Genomic DNA, 18,417 nt, shown 5'->3' with positions numbered 1-18,417 from the left:
TACCTCGGGTGTCAGCAGAAGGAAAAGGTGCTGCTTACTGCCTYCTAAAAGTTTATTCTGTTTTCTGGAGGTTCTTCACAACAAATTTGCACGTATGTACCTCACTACCCATCACTGAATCACAGGGATAGGAGCAATCCTTCACAGAAACATGGAATTGTTAAGGTTGGAAGAGACCTTTTAAGTCAATCATCAACCCGGCATCACCACCACATTCATCACTRAACCACGTCCTCAAGTGCCATAACCACACATTTTTTGACCATTTCCAGCTATGGTGACTCCATCACTTCCTTGAGCAGTCTGTTCCACTGCTTTACAACCCTTTCTGTGCAGAAATTGTCCCCAATATCTAAACTAAACCTCCCCAGTGCAATTTGATTCCATTTCCTCTTGTCCTGTCAAAACTTGCTCTCTTCACCCTCCTCCAGAAGGGTCTCTGTCCTTGTCACAACATGAATTCCCACACCCCACAGGGATGCAGAACCCTTTGTTATTGTATGGCTGCACAGAGGCATTACTTCAGGCATCAGGTTGCTGATACCCATTTCCAATTCTTCCAGGCAATATTTATTTTGGAACAGAGAACGGGCGAACAATCAAACAAAACACATTCACAGAGGCTTTTGCAATCAGACAGCACAAAAAGCATGGAAAACAGAGGCCAACCTCTGTGCCTGCAAAAAACCAAAGCCAAACAGGATCTGGTGATGAATTTCTCCCTCCCAGAGATGGACTCACCGCGATGAGGATCTGGAAGGAGCTGTGCATGACCTCGATGTAGCGATACTCCAGGGCACAGCCGATGACAGAGATGTAGGAGTGGCTGTCCAGCCCTTTGATGCCCGACATGGACGCCTCCTTCCTCACACAGCCAGGGCCATTCTCGCTCCACCACGATTGGTGCCGGGAGATGTTGAAGGTCAGGAGTTCGCTGTCCTAAAGAGAAAAGTCACAGAGAGATCTCAGTTTACACTGAGAGGGTCAGATGTGCTGTCAGGTGGAGCGTTAAGTGAACAGAAAACTCAGAGTTTCTGAGATCCCCATTCTAAAAAAAATGCTGGCACAGATCAAAGCACATTGGGTTGATATTCCTTCATAGAATCARGGAATGGTTTGGTTTGGAAGGGATTTAAATACACCTTCCACTATCCCAGGGTGCTCCAAGCCCTGTCCAACCTGTCCTAGGACACTTCCAGGGATGGAGCAGCCACAGCTYCTCTGGGCACCMTGTGCCAGGGCCTCCCCACCCTCACAGGGAACAYTTTCTTCCTCTTTTCTAAACATATTTCCCAGGTAGACTGCTGTGGTGAGAGCCATTCCTGATGGAGTCCAGCAGCAAACTTATTTCACCATTCTTTAGCACAGCTTGGACACAGGCTGCAGAACAAAGAACACTTTGCTGGTGGTTTCTTCACCCAGAAAAGAATCTTCAAGTTTTGGGTTTGGGAGATGAATCTCACAACTCAAGAAGAAAAAGGTAAACAAGATAGCACAAAGTGTCCTGCCAGGATCCGCCCAGCAAGGGAATCAACACAAGCAACTGGAAAATATGAACTCCATCACCCCAAAGTGAGTTTCAAAACCCAATAGATCTTCCTCTGTTCCTAGCTTTTAACACTTTTGACAAGATCCTGTAYCATTTTTGCCTGATTTCCTTCCACACTCTTCACATCTGGYGCTTCTGCATCTCCTGTCAGCCCCAGGTCAGCTGAGCTGACCTCATGGTGGTGACTGCAGCTCCTCATAAACACCTCCCCTGCAATTCCTTATCAACTTTACCTCGGGAGGTTTTTTGTTTTGCTCTCTTGTCTTTGTTGGTTAGATACTTTAAAGCAGTTGGGAGGGTTAGAGAGTGAAGTGCCACACAAGGAGTGCAGGGCTTTGGTGTACAGCCAGGTGTTTATTTAAAAATGACCACACTTTCCTCACACTTAAAGAGAAAAATTATGGGAATACTCAGAAGAGCTTTGGGATTTTGAGCTTGTAGGACATGGCAAAGCCCTCCTGCAGGTAAAAGACTAAGTCAGGACTGGTTGAACAGCTGCATCCCTTCATGGATTAGTGCCAAGTGCTGGCTGCCCCTGAAACYCTCAGGCCACTTGAATGCAGAATCAAAAATCCCTTTTCACCACAAAAAAAAAAATAAAAGAAAAGAAAATAAAATAAAAAAAAGGGTTGGACATTTTATTCTGAAGGACAGATTAAAAAATTTTAAGTGAGAATCTGTATCTCTATAGAGAGAGAGGAATGGTGAATCCAGAGCCCTCAGCAAACCATTACTAAAAGTTTTAGCACCTATCCATAAACTATTTCACACTTCTTGTGCCAGGGTCCTACACAGCCCCAGGAGGAAAGCAGTGACTCCCAGAACAGCAGCAGTCAGAGCTTGGGGTATTCACACTTCAAAAGATGGAAAACCTCACATGGCAGCTCCTTTGTGTCAGCTCCTCATAAAGCCAAAAGGAAAAACAGATTCAGAGCAGCTCATCCAAGCCCCTGCTCCAAATTATCCCACAGAGAGAGGGCCTGTCCACACAGCAACACAGCAGCCAACCAGGCAGTGCTGCAGACACAGAAAAGCATCTCCAGGGCCAAAYTGGAGTCCCAGGGGCAGGATGTGAGTGCCAGAGGAGCTGGTAGCAGACACCAAGAGCCCCACCCTGGACCCTCCGGCCACCACAGACACCCAAAGCTGCTGCTGCAGGGAGCACATGTTGAGAAATGTGGACAATTAAGTGAGAAGACAGCTGCCAAGCTCCTGACACAATCAGCACAGCAGATGGCACGGGTTTTACGAGAGGTGGAGCAGGGCACGGAGATGGAGCGTGGAACTGCAGAGCAGCAGAGACAACAGGGAAACTCCACTAACAGCTGGGAGTTCAGCCCTTGGCTGGGCTTCACCCTTCAGTGCCCCACAGCTCACAAGTTCACCAAATCACAGCTCTTCTGCAAGGCTTTTTTTTTTTTTTTTTTCTCCTGAGTTGATGTATTCCTGGATTTTCCCAATCCAACCCCAATCCCAAAAGCCAAAGCTTTTCCTCCTGGAGACAGCCAGCTCTCCAAGTGGCTGGGCTCTTCTCCCTCTCAAAATCCACTCATTGCTTTGGTTGGGAAAAGAAACAACCATCTTTCTCAAAAAAACCCGAAAAAACAAAACCCCCACAAACAAACAAACAAAAAAAAACCAAAAACCAAAACAACCAAGAAACTCTCCAACTGAATTCCCATTTCTTTTCTTGGGGCTCCCCCCAATTAGCACAGAACCAAATCTGTTTCCAGGATCTACCCTCARCCTCATTCCCCAGGGTTTCCCTCTCCCAGCTCACAGATGGTGCCTTCCCAAACCTTCTGCCTCACCGACGCACACAGACCCCTCAGTGCCTTCCCTGCTCCTTACAGAGYCATCAGTGTGTGTTTGGCAAAGTGAGAAATGGGCTGTTTTCCTTCTAGAATCTCCCTTTGGTCAGCCCTCAGAGATTTGGCTCTGGCTTAACTTCTCTGCTTGTAAATTCAGCCTGAAAAAAGCAGAGCAGGTGTGGCTGCAGGAGGGCAGGTGGAGGAACAGGAGGTCCCAACCAGCACTCACTGCTCTTTGCCCACAATAACACTCCAGCAAAAAAAAAAAAGAAAAAAAAAGTTAAAAAATTATATATCAGTGAAGAACAGATTGGAAAAACYGAGCACATTTGGATTCTAAAAGCACCGCAGTGCCTCGCACTCTGAGCCATCCATCTCGCAGATGCARAGTGAATACTGATCACACTCTGGGAGCAGGGAATGTCTGTTCAGAGCCACCTTCCCGAGCCAGAACCTGCCTGGAGCACAGGGGCAGCACCAGCCACAGGGTATCAACATGCAGAGAAGGTGTCAATATGCAGAGCAGCGCTGTTGCATCTCTCTGCCCCTCGCTGGATGCTCTCAGGGGATACCCGTGTGATGGGATGAGATAAAAGAGCACTCAAGAAAATCCCTGAATTGACCTCCAGGTGTTTAGGGTTTCTCCAGGGGTTCTCCTGTGGTTTGCTGGCTTCGTYTGWRAGARGAYAGTTTGAGAGAAATGAAACCATGAWYTAGAACAGCACACAAAAATCAGGAGGAAAGAAGCAGTTTTAAGGAACTTTAAGGAGCAGCTGTTTCCCAAAAGCTTTCTGCGAGGCATTTGAAATCCAAACACGCTGAAATGCTCCCAGAGGCGGAATGTGGGTTGGGAGATGTTGATGAGCCCCAGCAGCGAGCCAGCCCTGCTGCAGGGAGAGGGATCCGTGTGTGYCTGCCCTCCCCTCTCCTCTTGCCAGGGCCATCGCTGCCTCTTGAACTCCAGCCTGGAGAGGAACTCGAGCCATGAGTGAKCCAAGCTCCTTCAGGAGCCAAAAAATCCCATCTGACTCGAGCTGCTGTAGCACCTGGCTGTCCCCTGTTTGTCACCGGTGTGAGAGGGAAGACAACAGCACTGAAATTGCAGCACCTACATTGCACAGAGCCTSTTGTCCCCACTGTGTCCCACGGGAAACTCACACCTACCTCCCACACCCACGGAGCCAGCTGCATTCCTTTGCTAAAATAGCTTCCTGAAAGCTGTTCTGAAATTATTTTCTAAGGGACACTATCAGAGATGGTTTTATTTCTTGTTGTTAACAGCCTTCTGAACTGCCTCCCCCAAATTTCCTTAATTATCAGGCAAGACTGCTGTAGGATGGCTGTGGAACGAACTGAACCTCATTTGGGAGCCACCAGAGCTTGACAGCAGCATCATTTTAAATCTTTTTAGATGGAAACATTTCTTATTAAAATAGGAAATCTCATGTTTGTCTTTCAGGGTCCTGTGTGCCGAGTATCTGCATCTCCTTGAGACACAGAAACATTCCCAGTGCCTCTCAGCAGTCTTGTTGACAATGCCACAGCATTTAAAACCCAAATCCCAGGCTTCCAGCTTCTAAATTTAGAAGGAGTTGAGGGACAGTTTTAAGCACACATGCATTTATCCATCCTCCTCACAGTATTTTAACCAGGTACCGAGTCAGCCCAAGGTGCTTTCCAGATTCTGTGAAATTCAAATAACCCCCGTTTGACTCACAAGGGCTGCTTCCATTCTAARAGGAGATTTAGACCACCACAGCTCTGGATTAAGATCAAAGAAGGGCATAGACAAGAGAGAATATAAAAGAAGGGTAAGAAAAAAAAAAAATTAGAAATCACCATTCAAGATGAATAATTACAGAGGGAAAAGACAAAAGAATACATTGAAATACAGAATGCTAATTCCTGAAAGCTCTCTGAACATTTCTCAAGTACATGATGAAGAGTCAGTCAGCATGGCAGCTGGACAGACAGATGCTCATATGTCTTAACAGCAGGATTTTAATAATTAACTCAGACTGAGGGGTTGCAGGAGGGATGTGTTTCACGCTCGAGTAGCCAGGGAGAAGCTCAAACASAGCCTGGAAACCTCAGAGCTGGCTCCCAGCAATTCACCTACCCAAACTGGCCAAATGGACACGGGGAAAGGGGGACATGGGACAAGAGGAGGACACTGCAAATTGGGATATGAGCCCCACCACAGAGCAGGGGCACAGCATTTGGAGAGGCTGCATTTCCCCCTCACGCTGCAAAGTGTGCTCAGGATTATGAGCAGAGCAAGTCAGCGTGGCAAYGCTGCCAAAAGCTGCTCAGAGACATCATCACCACCTCCCTGCCAGGGCTGAGAACAGCTCTGTGAATCCAGGGTGCTCCAGCACTCGCCTGCTCGCTGGCAGAGCACTTCCAGAGAAGCTGGCCCAGGTTATGTGTTTGGGGAGGCCCTTCCAGCAGCAAGGGAAGGGCTTCCYGAGACATTTGTGCTGATCCACCTGTGTCTGGACACCTAAGGAAGTTCTGCTGGGCCATATTTCACACTCTACTCCTGCTAAGAAAAGATTACAAGATTTAAAAAAAAAGCTGGCAAGATGGAAAGACAGAAACGGGGTCAGTTTAGTTTTTCCAAGAAGCAGGGAATTGGTTCAGTGAKCAGTAAAATGTATTTTCCTTTTCAGTAAAAACTCATAGCTGGGTARTAATTAGTTATAACTCTCCTGAGCAGGGCTGGCCAGAACAGCATCCTCAGGGATTCCATGGCCAGGAGACATGGAATGGACATGCTGGAGCAACCTGGAGGATAAAGGAGCACTGCAGGAAACGTGAAAGACAGGAGGAAAGAGAGGGTGAGAAGTGGTGGCAGACAACACAATGGAGGAAAGAGGCAGCAGAGTATAATTCCTTGGGCAGGAAAAGCAAACAGCCAAATTGCACCTGGCAGCCCTTATTCCACTGATGAACTGAAGTTTATAACTGAGGGATTGTCTCAGCCCTTTGCCAAATCACTCATGGGCTGTCATGGGGCTGTGGGGTCCCTGGTTTCTGTTTGTTGGTTCAGACAGACACCCAAAGCACAAGAACAATATCCCTGCTCTTGTGAAGCAAACAACACTCCCCTGCTCCCATCCCGTGTTCCTTCACCACTGTGAAATCAGAGCCAGGCACCACAGCACAAAGAATTATTTGCAATAAGTGCACGTAATTTTCCAGAAACACTGGAATCCTTTCTCTCCTTTCTCTCCCCACCTGAGTTATCGCCTGTCTCAGCTGCACTGGGCTGTCTTGACCAGCACCAAGTTCACAAACCCCCTCTCTCCAGCTCCTTGCCCTCTCTGCATTCTGTCACCATCACTGAGCAGCTGACAGAGCCCACCTTGGCAGAGTGAGTGCAGGGCTGGCAGGAATGCTCCTCTCCCACTGCCCAGGCTCACCAGGGATCACAGAGGCAGCAGCACCCTGAAGCAGCACACTTCTTCAGAGCTCTCAGCCCTTAGGGGACTTGCACAGGAGCACAGCCCTGTCCAAACACTCCCCAGTGTGTTCATGCTCAGTGTAGTAGTTAATGAGTAGTCAATGAGTTTATCAGACCAGCTCCATCAGCCTCATTCCAATGCTCTTCTTCCAATATTTGCAATTTCCCTGCCTGCTGCCAGGCTCACGGTGAGCTTTGATTTCTTATCAGGAGCTAGAGGGCAGCCTGGTCCCGAGGGCACCCAGAGGTGCCTGCAGCACTGCTGCCATCCATTCCAGCTGAAACCACCCTGCCCTTGCCCCTGCAAGGTCCAAGCTTTGCTAATCCCAGCCCAGGTATCCTCCTGGGCTCTGAGATCAYTAAAACACCAGCAGGCTTTGGATCAGCTTTCCAGAGATGCTGCAGGAGGGAGCCCAGCCTGTGAAGCTCCACAGCATCCTGCACAAAACTCAGCTCCTGCTTCAGGTGGCTCTTYTGGTCTCTTGTGGAAGAGAAGATTTATTTTGCCACTACAAAGACCCAAATTACTTCAGTGACAGTGGAGGAGGTTGGAAAGCAGCATCATTAGTTTTCCTTACAAAACAGCTTTTTTTTTTTAAAGCGAAAATAACTCATTAAGAACAGAGGCAAGGGTGTCAGCTACTTTACTGCCAAACAAGCACAAATTCTCTCTTGGCTTTGCTGGTTGCCACTAAATAAACTGATTTCTCATTGCAGCCCTAGAGGGAAGTCCACCGAGTCAGTAACAACTTACACCACAGTCCAATTCTATAAAAAATGTCCCCAGTCACAAGTGTCACCCTGTAGGCTAAATAAAGCCTCTCTGTGTGCTGGCTTGGCTAAAACAAGCCCCAGCACAGAGCAAGGTTACCAGGTGAATCTCCTGTGAGGTACAAAAAGAGGAGCTTGTGGTGCTGTTTGAATTACAGAACAGCAACACGACGTGTTGCAGGGCAGGTTGGGATTAGCAAACACGAGTATCCAGCTGGCTGGAAGCAAACAGAGAGGGCTCTGGCACTCAGAGAAGCTCCCAGAGCAGTTYATCAAGCCAACATTTTCTCTGCAGAAGGGAGCATTTAAATAGTTACATAAAATTCCCTTTTTTCAGTTGGTCGCAGCCAATATTGAGAGCRTCTCAGGCTGAGGTTTCAGACCATGAATAATCACTGTTTTGGGCAAGAACTCCCTCAAAGTTTCTGAGGATAATTGAGAGGGGAAACAAAGATGAATTGARACATTAGGAAGTTCCATTTTCTTATCTGCAAAGGATTTATGCTGCCACTCTTGACTTGCTGTAGGCCTGATAAAAACCACAGGGCAATTCCAATTACAACTGCAACTCCAGTGCATGACCTGGGAATTCAGGCCAGATGTGGAGTGCTCTGAAATGAACMTGCATCCCACAATCACTCTGAGTCTGGCAACACTCATAATTCACTGCTTACAGCACAGCCTTTATTTAGGGCCTGCCTCCTGTTTTTATTATTTCTGACTCACCCCTCATTAGGCAGACAGCAATCCTCAGCTAATCTAGTCTTCAAAGAGCTTTGCATATTAACTCACTACACCCTGGCCAGCAGCCATGAGTGACTACCACTGCATTTGAGAAGGAAGAATTAAGGCAGGGAAGGCACATCCCGAGGAGATGCTCAGTTTTCCCATCCCTAGGAAGGGATGATCTCTGTCCAGCAGAGAGAGGAGCCTCTCCCCAAAGGTAGAACAGGAAATATTTTGCCTGCTGTGCTATTTTGCCAGGGCTTCAGCAGGACTAGGAGGCACAAAAATATCAAGAGCCGGATAGAGTCCAGGCAGACCCTGGGACAGGCTGGTGGAAAGGCCACGCTCAGAGCTGCTTGAGGGCCTCCCCTCCATCACACACATTCCCAAGGAGGTCTCAGATCCCAAGAAGATCAGCTGCAATGGAGTGATCCCCTAGTTCAGCTCAGCCATCTCTGCATCATGGCTGGGAGCTCAAACCCCCTCTCCTCTCTGCAGGGTTCTGCTGCCAGACCTGYTCTCACCTTTGGAAAGCAGATATACTCCACCTGCTGTGAGGGCAGCATTTATCCCAGCCACCACCTGCACCAGCCAACAAAGAGCTCCAGAAATCAGCAGTGCCCCCTCAGTTTTCCATACAAGCAGCAGAATTACCCCATCCCTGGTAAAGCAGCCCTCTCCACGGGCAGGAAAGCAGGATCTGCTCCACAGCATCCCCCACCCTTCACCTCAACCATCCCAGCCCTCAGATCCCTCCCCTGAGCMCTCACCCATCCAACTCCCACTCACCTTGGAGAGCCCTCCCACTTCTAAGTAAAAACAGATGATGAAGATATTCCAGGTGACCCAGATTGCAGTCCAGATGGCATACTGGAAAGGAATGGGATTGGGGAGAGAGAAGCAACAAACATTAGGAAGTCACTGGAATTATTATAAATGTAAACATAAGAATAAACATCTATAGATATATAGATGATATACAGATATATAGATGTAGAGATATATATGGATATATGGATATATAGATATACAGATATATAGATATTTAGATATATATGTGCTCTCTGGGGCAGTGGAATGCCTTGAGTCAGCACAGCAATCTTTTTTCTCTTCCTCTGTTTGTTTTCCATGTGCAGATGCTCTGTTGCCTGATTAGACACACAAGGGCAGGGTTTGGAGGGATGGAAGAGCTCCTGTGCTGTGTTTGCCCAGCCCCTCACCCTCCCTCCCCGTGGGGCAGAGTGACCTTAGAACCAGCAAGAATTACCCAAAACCTCCCCAGTTTGGCACTCACTGATCATGTTCCTGAGCACTAAAACAGCCTGCAGGGCTCATKCCTGATTTCCCAGGGGTTTCACCCCATTCCTCATGGCTGCACACCCCAGGGCAGCCCAGGCTGGGGGCAGAAGGTGCCACTCACCACCACGATGTAGCGGGGTCTGTACTGGATGGTGCCAAACAGCCCCAGGATAACGATGATGATGTGCAGGAAGTTGGCCAGGATGGGGGCCCACTGGTAGCCCAGAAAGTCAAACACTTGCCTCTCTAGTGCAGCAAGCTGGAAGGGAGAAGGAAAAGGAGAGTTACAGCTTCTGCACACACAGAGTTTATGGTCAGTGTTTTGACACAAACCCTGCACASCTGAAGGTGGGACTCGGTTCCCAAAACAATTTGCTGCCAATGAAGCAGGTCAGTAGGGCACAAGGCTCGTTTACACATCCCCCTTCCCCTCTGGTCCCATCCCAGCTCCTCTGATGCCTGTTCTCTGGTGCTCTCTGGGGTATTCCTCTGTGGTGTGCACTTTGGGATCTGGCAGAGGACAGAGGGGCGCAGCGGGATGGTAACATCTCAAATGTTGAACGTGAAATACATTCACAAAAATGTCRGTCTAACTTTCCAGAGCTCATTTGTCAGAGSCTTCAGCATCACTCCATCACTCCTGACACCTCCTGTGTTTCTGCTCTCCAGCACACATCCATCAAAGTGAGGGAGAAGAGGAAACTCTCTCCTCCACCTTCGCCCCTCAGAAAATGCTGCCACCAGTAAAGAAATTCTGCAAACACATCAGTTTCCCAGGACAGGCTGTGCTCCTCTCCAGCACTAATAACATGGTTCAAGGCTGAACCGTGTTCTAGAAATAAAACACCATTACTGTTGGGGCACTGGGGCCGATTTTCAAACCATATTTGCATAAAGATGTGCTTTTCACCTGTAGCCATCATSTGTGCATCAGACAACATCTGGTCCCCTGGCCCTGAGCCTCTGTGCAATTGCCTGCTGGCCTTTGCATGCTCACAGCCTTTAAATGCTAGATCTGTAGGAGAAATCTCAACTGTAGGGGGCAAAACAGTTCCTACAGTTTTTACCCCGTGCCCAACCTTTTGTGGAGAGATCTTCTCTTTTTTTTTTGTCTTCACTAACACAGTGCAAGCTCCTCCATGGACCTGTGCCTTCCCTGCCAGTGTAAGATTTGAAAGTATGTTTAATTACCACAGTAGCCCACTGGGATTGCATTATGACATTTCATATTTATTTTTTTTCCTTAAATAAATCATTACAGTTTACTATTGGCAGTCAATATTAATTTAACTCCTAATTAGGCATTAAGCATGGGTAATCCTGGTCTGCTGTGTGTGTAATCAGCTATGTGACACCTTTTCCTGGCTAAGAGATAAGCACCAAGGCTTCTGTGCTGGCTTAAAGAATTGGAGGATGTGAGTGGCTGCATGTGCCACACGATGAGAAGCCACATCTGTTAAATGACCATTATTCCTCCTTCTTCCTGGCTCAGSGGGGAAATTGCCTTCACACCTCTCTTGGCCCAGGAAGGTATTGCAATTCCMAACACTGCCTTGAAAGTTCAATAAAAATCTGTATTTCAAAGAAACCTTTGGTTAAGGGGGATCAAGACAGGGAGGGGGTGAGCAGCTTTCCCTCTCTGACATCTTATTCCTAAAYGAAAAGGGACAGAGAGACTGAGGAGGGAATGGGGGCAGCCTCCAAACCTCTCTCTTCTGCCAAGTAATCTTCCTGCAGAAGCAGCACATTCTGCCCTGCTCTGATCCCTCTGAAGATGCTGTGGTCACAATCGTGGTTCTGGGAATGGTTTAGGGCGAGTGCTGCTCCCCCCAGCTCTGCCGGGTCTCCTGGAAACACCCGCGCAGGTTAAACGCTTAATCCTTTAGGAGGGGATTAACGCTCATACCTTAACGATCTCGGGAAATTTGGGACCCTGACTGGCTGGCAATGCGCCACTTGACTGCAGCCACTTCATCCAATCAGGCATTTAATGGGATTTGTGCGCCGTGAGAGCCTCGCCCGGCCCGGGSACACGCTGGGGGTGTTGGTGGAGATAACGCCCTGCTCGGCTTCCCCTCCTGCCTTGGGGCTCTGAAAATCGGGATAAACACAGATCCCTCCTCCCCGAGCCTTCTGCCACTCCAGAATCAGGGCAATCCCTGTCTGGAGAAGTGTTTTCTTCTCACCAATGAGTATTTGCCGTTAAAGCTGTAGAAAAAGGGGAAAGCTTGTCTTTCCACAGCCTCGTGATATTCCCTGGCTGGTTTGCACCAGGAAARAGATTACCTGTCACTTGACAGGCCAAACAACCACCCTGGAGATGAAGCTGCCAATCTTCACAGCTTCAGACTGGGGCACAGCTCCTCGAGAGCTCTCTGGATTTTCCCCCATAATCCCAAAAATTATCTTCACACCATACTTTCTCCTCCCTTACCTCATCTCCAGGTTCTTGCCATCCTGATTTACTTTTTTTTTTGCCACTTTCTCTGCATTAAATTGGTTTTGTGTACCTGGGAGCTGCAGGCATGACTCAGCTGGTCCAGGGAAGGGCTGTGCCCATCTGCTGGTTCAGGGAAGGAGAGGGGATGTGGGATGTGCGAGCTCACACAAGCTGTTTCCTCATTTACAAAAATAAAATCGCAATTTTTTTTCTGTGAAATGTGTCGGTGACAAGCAAATGTTACTGATGAGACTCCAACAATGTATTAATGACAGGCAAGGAGTGAGTCTGTGCTGTAATCCAGCCTTTGGAAATGCAGCCTGAAGTTACCCTGGGCTTCCCTCAGTTCCCTCAGGAACTTTCCAAAACTAAGGAAATAYTTGCTGAAAACAAATTGATAAACAACCATTTCACTCATTACACTCCAGGYCTGTGTGCACAGCTTCCCCACTAAATGCTGCTGAGGTTTGCAGGTAAACTGGGCTGATGCTTGGGCTAAATTKGCCTTGATTTGGGGTTGGGATGTGAAGAATGTCATGGTAACCCTCAGTCCTGGTCCCTCCAATYCTGCTCAGAGATGACAGGGTCAGGATTTGCCCTGATCTATCTGTCCCCTCCTACTGAACCTCTCTGGATTCCTCTTGCTGAGCAGGGAAATGCCATCCTTCTCTCGTGCTGCCAAGTTTGTGCAGAGCAATATCCTCGCTGTGGATATTGCTCCTTACAATGATTGCTCCTTACAATGATTCACACTCTCCTATTGAGAAAGCCTATTATATTCCAGAGATATTGGTTGTAAAGAGAAATGTCACAGATTGTRGCACAGGTTTCAACCCACTCAAAGCTGACAGGACCTTTCTATCAGGGAGGACAAATTTTTCTTCTTTATGACTGTTGTTATTAAAACCAGGATTCCTTCTGCTCCTTGAGCTTCTCAAACCCATAGTATATTTTTACCTTTCATTCTTTAAATTAAATGATTTATTGCAGCACTAAAATCAGAGGAGTTGTGGCAGAATTTTCTCCCCTGAAATAAACCACATTTCTGCTGATCTGAGTGAAACTGGAATYGCAAATAACCACGTGAGGGGATTGTTAGCCAGGCAAACAACACAAGGCAAAGCTCTCTCTTGGGCCATCACTCATTTATAGGTCTGGGGAGGATGTGAAAGGCAGAGAGAGGTTCTGCAGCTTGTGGGGTCCATCCCACAGCTCACCCACTGGGAGCACAGAGAGCTCTGGACATGCTCARGGGCATTACACCATTAAACTTCTCCAGAGAGAGAAGCTGTACTGAGCTGGAGGAGACCTCATTGCAACAGAAAATGGTCTTAGAAAATCTCTCAAAACGTGGGACAGTTTCTCATTGTGGGGTTCAAACCATCCCAGTTGTGATTCCAATGGCTCTGGCTGGACAGTGTCACCACCAGGTCGATGCCAGCAGGACACTCCTGGTTCAACATGRGCTGGGGGTGCTTGTTTAAATTCCAACCCCTCAAATCTCCTCTATCCCCTCAACTTTGCCTTGTGTTGCTCCTCTCCTGCTGCTAAGCTGGACAGTCCAGCCTGTTCCCCTGTGCCCCAGGCTGCTGAGGAGGAAGGGATGCTGATGAGCAGTCAGGTACCTGTAATTCCTTAACTCCCTGCCCTTTATAGCCTACTATCAAAGCCATGTTATCAGCTAGATTTGCTCTTCTTAATTTATTAAGCTTTCAAAGCCTTTAATCTTATTTGGTTTGTATCTGTGTCTTTCACTGCATTTCTGAAATCAATTGGGACACAAAAGAAAAAAATATCAGTSTCAAGCCATGTTGACATGACTCGTACAGACACAGGAAAGGTGCTCAGAAAACCCCATAACAGGTACAGCCACACATCCACRTGGATCTTTTCCTGTAAGCAAACCTGCTTTGAACCTTTCCAACTCMAATTTTAATAAGAGATTTATTTTCAAAATGAAATGTTAGAAATAAATATCCCACATGCGATAAAGGGAACTAATGGGAAAGGCTGATCCTACTGCTAGGGGAAAAAAAAAAAACCACAAAAAAAGAGAAGAAAAAATGTTTTACCCATAAACCCAGGCAATTTTCCACTTGACCTATAAGAAAACAACCTGAAAACTCCTTTGCTGCTCCTTGTCTCTTAGTGCTGTGAGGACACAGCCTCACAGACTGCTCCAGCTCCTACTCCTCCTCCACATACAGCCTCAACTGGGACAAAATTCACCACTTAACCCCCTGCCTGTCCTTTCTGTCCAGCCTGAACCCAGCAAGAGCCTCAGCGCAGCCCTGGGTCCCCACCACGCTGCTGGGATGATTTTCTGGGCTCCTGGCTGATCCCAGTGCCCTGATCCCGTTTGATTTCCTGCCAAGTGGCTTCGCTTTTTAAGAAGATGCTCTTTCTTTGTCTGCTGTGCAAACACCACCGGAGCTTTCGCTGGAAAAGGTCAGGGCCTTTTCTTGAGGAGAAACTTGCACTGATTTCCTGAGGTGTTTTGGCCRTAAGATCAGATGGCTGGAGCTCAGGGCAAAGTCACAGTGCTGCTACCCCTATGAGACATCACACAAGGGCGGAAATTTAGATCCTGCTACCTGAAATTGCAGGAAGAAACAAAAAAGTCTCAGATTGCATAATTTGAAAAATACATCTATAGAGTTTAAACACAAATATCTTATTTTTGGTTCCTCCACACTGTTTAAGTTTGGCAACACTGAACACCTACCTGCTATTGATTATTATTATTATTATTAATATATTGGCATTATTATGATATAATATGTAATTCTACACAACTTTCTGTATACAAATGCCTTGATTTTGTGAACACTGGGTCAATGCTAGAACTAAAGGATCCCAAACCCAAGCTTCTCTATGCTGAAACTATCAGTAATGAGCAAAAAAATCTCCCTTCYGTGTCAGCACTTATTCAAGGTGGAGAAGATTCTGTGAGTAGAAAAATAATTAACCAGTAAATCTGCTTTTACCACAGTGGCTGCACTTCTAAATAAATATGAATGGTCACAGTAGCTCTTTAATTAAGTTTATCTGAAAAAGCAGCTCACTGAGCCCTTACTTCCCATCGCCAAAAGCAGGGGGTTGCTCTGAGGTGCCACGTCCTTGTCTCTCCCAAAGTCAGCCTCTCACGTGCTCACACCCGCTGCATTCACCAAATCTCATTTTTCTTCAGTCAGTGTTGTCAAGGAAACCTTCCTTGGGGCCTTGTGAGCCACAGCTCCTTTCCCAGCAYCCTCTCCCAGCAGAGGTCAAGGGACTGATGGCACAGGAGGTCCCTGTTTGTCACCGGCTCTCACAGTGACACTGTGGTCACTCTGGGTACAGCGTGTCCTGTTCTCTGCTCCTCTGCTCTGTTTTCTCCCCAGAAGCTGMTGAAACTTCTTCTATTCACAGACCTTAGAGAGGCCTCCAACAGCAGAGCTGATAACTTGAAGTTGTTTGTATTTCAGAAGAAAAAAGGTCACTGTGCTGGCATGGAGAACCGGCCAAAGGGCCCCAAGGGGCAGAGGAAATGTCCCCACCCTGATCCCACACCAGATCACTCCCTGCAGCAGGGCCTGGCTGCTCCTGGGCATCACATCACCCTCCAACAAACACAACTTTTAGGCTGCCTGGTGCCACATCCAAGGATCAGGGCTTCTCCCAGCCCAGAACCATCCTGTGCAGGGTCAGGGTGGGTGTAACACCCTCCCTGTGCATCAGCACAACTTCCCTGAGCCCTCACCTCCTCATTCCCCCTGGCCTGGCTCTGCTGAGCTCTGAGTTCTCCCCTCCCAGCATCACTCTGTGTGTTGGCAGTGATGCTCTCACTTGAGCCTTGAGCCCTGAGCTTTCTGCTGCCAAAGCCTCCCAGAAACACCCGAGCTGCAGAGATGTGTCATTATCCAGTCCCACATGCCCAAATGCTGCTCAGCATTCCAGGAAGGCGCAGTCCTGCTGAACATRAGGGCTGAGCCTGGCACTGAGCAGTGCAGAAGGCTGTTTGTTTGTGTCTGGAGCTCGGGCTCTGCCTTCAGAGGGACCTGGGTTTGCTGAGTGCATCTCACAGAGCCAGCAGCTCAGCTGAAAGCATGGGCCATGCACAAGAATTCACAGGATCGTGGAATCCTTTAGGTTGGAAAAGCTTCTAAAATCAAGCTGAACCATTCCCTCAACACTGCCAAGCCCAGCACTAAACCATGTCCCCAAGTGCCACGTTTGAACATCTTTTAAATCCCCCACCAATGGTGACTCCACCACTGCCCTGAGCAGTCTGTTCCAGGGCTTGACAGCCCTTTTGGTGAAGAAATTATTCCTCACATTCACTCCAAACTTTCCCTGGAACAATTTGAGGCACACATCCAGGCAAACCCCTTAAGCCTTTTCACTCCAAGTGTTGGACTGTGCCACGGAACTGGCAAAACATCAGGAGCTGGCAGTTCTTTTTCGAGCAAGACACCACAGCCCATGRTCCCATGGCCAAATGGCACATCCACGGGTGCCCTCTCCTGCTCCACAACACTCTCAGCAGGGTGGGCAGCAGGACAGGGAATTTACTGCTTGCACAGTGGACTGCAGGGCTGAGAAGAGGTGCTGATGGTCTGAATGGAGCACAGAATGCAGCACCTGTGAAAATAGACTACCCGGGATTCCTAAACGTTTCCCAAATCAGGGTCAGTCCCATGTCCAGTGAGGATTGTGCTCTGCACCCCTGACAGCCTGTGAACTGTTTGGTTTCATGGCTCCCRTGTCCCCTTGGGGCTCAGAGCCCAGGGATGCAGCCAGCACTGGATGTGGGAGCTCCTGCCTGTGTCTCCTGATGCCCCTCATCCCTGCACGCTGCTGTGATGCTGATTGCTGAGAGCAGCAATCAGCCGAAATTAATGAGCAGGTGCCTTTGTGATCCAGGCAGAAAAGCACTCTGACAGGAATGACAAACTTGTTTTATTTGCAACYTACATCAACACTCCAACCTAAGTTCCCCAAACTAATTAAATTAGTCTGTTGTGCCCACAGTGTTCTCCCTGACCCCCTTTCYCCCATCATTCTTCTCCTCCCTCAGTTCCATGGCTCAGCTTTGGGACAGAGAGAGRAGGCACCGGGGTGAAGGGGATGTGATTGCATTTGCAACAGACAGAAAACCCCCGGAGTTTCTTCAACAAGTGCCTTGTATTTTTGTCACTCAGATGCCCCTAAGGCACAGCCCTAACCCAGGCTCAGGCTCTAACTCTTGGCTTCCCCTCATCTGTTGAAGGRCTTGCTGTGTCATCTTATCCCTCCTCACAAGGCTGATCATGGGCAAATATCCCAACTTTTCCCCCAAACTGCAGCCTGGCGTGGCTGACAGCTCCAGCTCTGGGGGAAACTTCTCCCACCAGAAGCACCGATTTCCCCATGGAGTGAAATAATTTATATTAAAGATGTGCCATTGACTCAGCAGCCATTTCCCTCTGGAAATTTTCCCCCAGTTATGAACCCATCCAAACACTGCAAAGGCTGCAGGCAGAGCAGTGAGGAGATCAGCAGGAATTTTCTAACAGAGATTTATTGCCTACAACAGGGCATTACACTGTGTGATCCCTGCCTCTGCTCAGCCACAAAAGCTATCCAAAGTTTGGGCTCATTCCCATGAGAGGGATGCAGGGAAAAAAAGTGAAAATATTTGAAAATGAGCCAAGGGGTTGTTGTGTTTAGGGAATATAACCTATATCCTCTTGATCTGCTATCCCAAGCATCATCTGCTTAACTACAGAGCAGCTCTGCTGCTGCAGGGACAGGGAAAACCATCGACAGGGCTGGCACAGAAGGCACAGAACTGCCCTGAAGCGCTGCTTGGGCCAGCACAGCCCAGCCTGTCTTTTCCTGCTGCAGCCCTCTGGAGTCTCCTGGGTGTGGGAGCAGCAGAGTGTGAAGAGCTCGGAGATCCCATGAACTCTCAAGTGCACTGGAAAGACCTAAAATTACCCARGGGTCAGACCAAAACTCACAGTGTGTGTAAAGCCCATGGGACAGCAGCTGGACTCACCCAGTTCAGACAAAATTCTGGCTATCTTTGCTGTTTTATAGGCACTTACTGCAAACTGCAATTTTATTTTGCTGCTGATTACCCCAAAGCTGAATTGTGGCTGTWAATATACACTGGGAGCTTCCCCAAGGGAGCAGTAACTCTTGTTTCAGGCTCAAAAAGCCAGGCTTAGTTTTCCCTCTGTCCTGTCCACACACAGCCTAAGAAACACTCGCTGTGACCAAGTGACACTGAGACACCCCCTGCTTTTGGCTTTATGAACAAAAACCTTCACTGGTGTCCCCTGCCAGTCAAATCCATGGCTGGCRCTGCAGCACTTTCTCTTCAGGAAGG

General features: G+C 48.1%; 1 protein-coding gene across 3 annotated transcripts in view; it reads right to left on the bottom strand.

Annotated features, from left to right (window-relative positions):
• Positions 1-18,417, bottom strand: part of NKAIN4 (sodium/potassium transporting ATPase interacting 4) — a 49,119-nt gene that overhangs the window by 14,902 nt on the left and 15,800 nt on the right. For all 3 annotated transcript variants that reach the window (XR_008966144.1, XM_057378323.1, XM_057378320.1), the window contains exons 2-4: positions 9,744-9,881; positions 9,113-9,193; positions 742-939 (exon numbers count right to left, since the gene is read on the bottom strand). Coding sequence is in view for 2 of the 3 variants with exons in the window: in XM_057378323.1 (XP_057234306.1) it covers positions 742-939; positions 9,113-9,193; positions 9,744-9,881 (417 nt within the window). In the remaining variant the exon portion in view is untranslated. The remainder of the gene's footprint in view (positions 1-741; positions 940-9,112; positions 9,194-9,743; positions 9,882-18,417) is intronic.

This window comes from Malurus melanocephalus, unplaced genomic scaffold, assembly GCF_030028575.1.
Source record: "Malurus melanocephalus ecotype Western Australia unplaced genomic scaffold, MMel_1.1 scaffold_353, whole genome shotgun sequence".
In the NCBI taxonomy this organism is placed as follows: domain Eukaryota; kingdom Metazoa; phylum Chordata; class Aves; order Passeriformes; family Maluridae; genus Malurus; species Malurus melanocephalus.
Note: the sequence above shows the minus strand (reverse complement) of the source record. Positions and strands in the feature narration are given on the sequence as shown.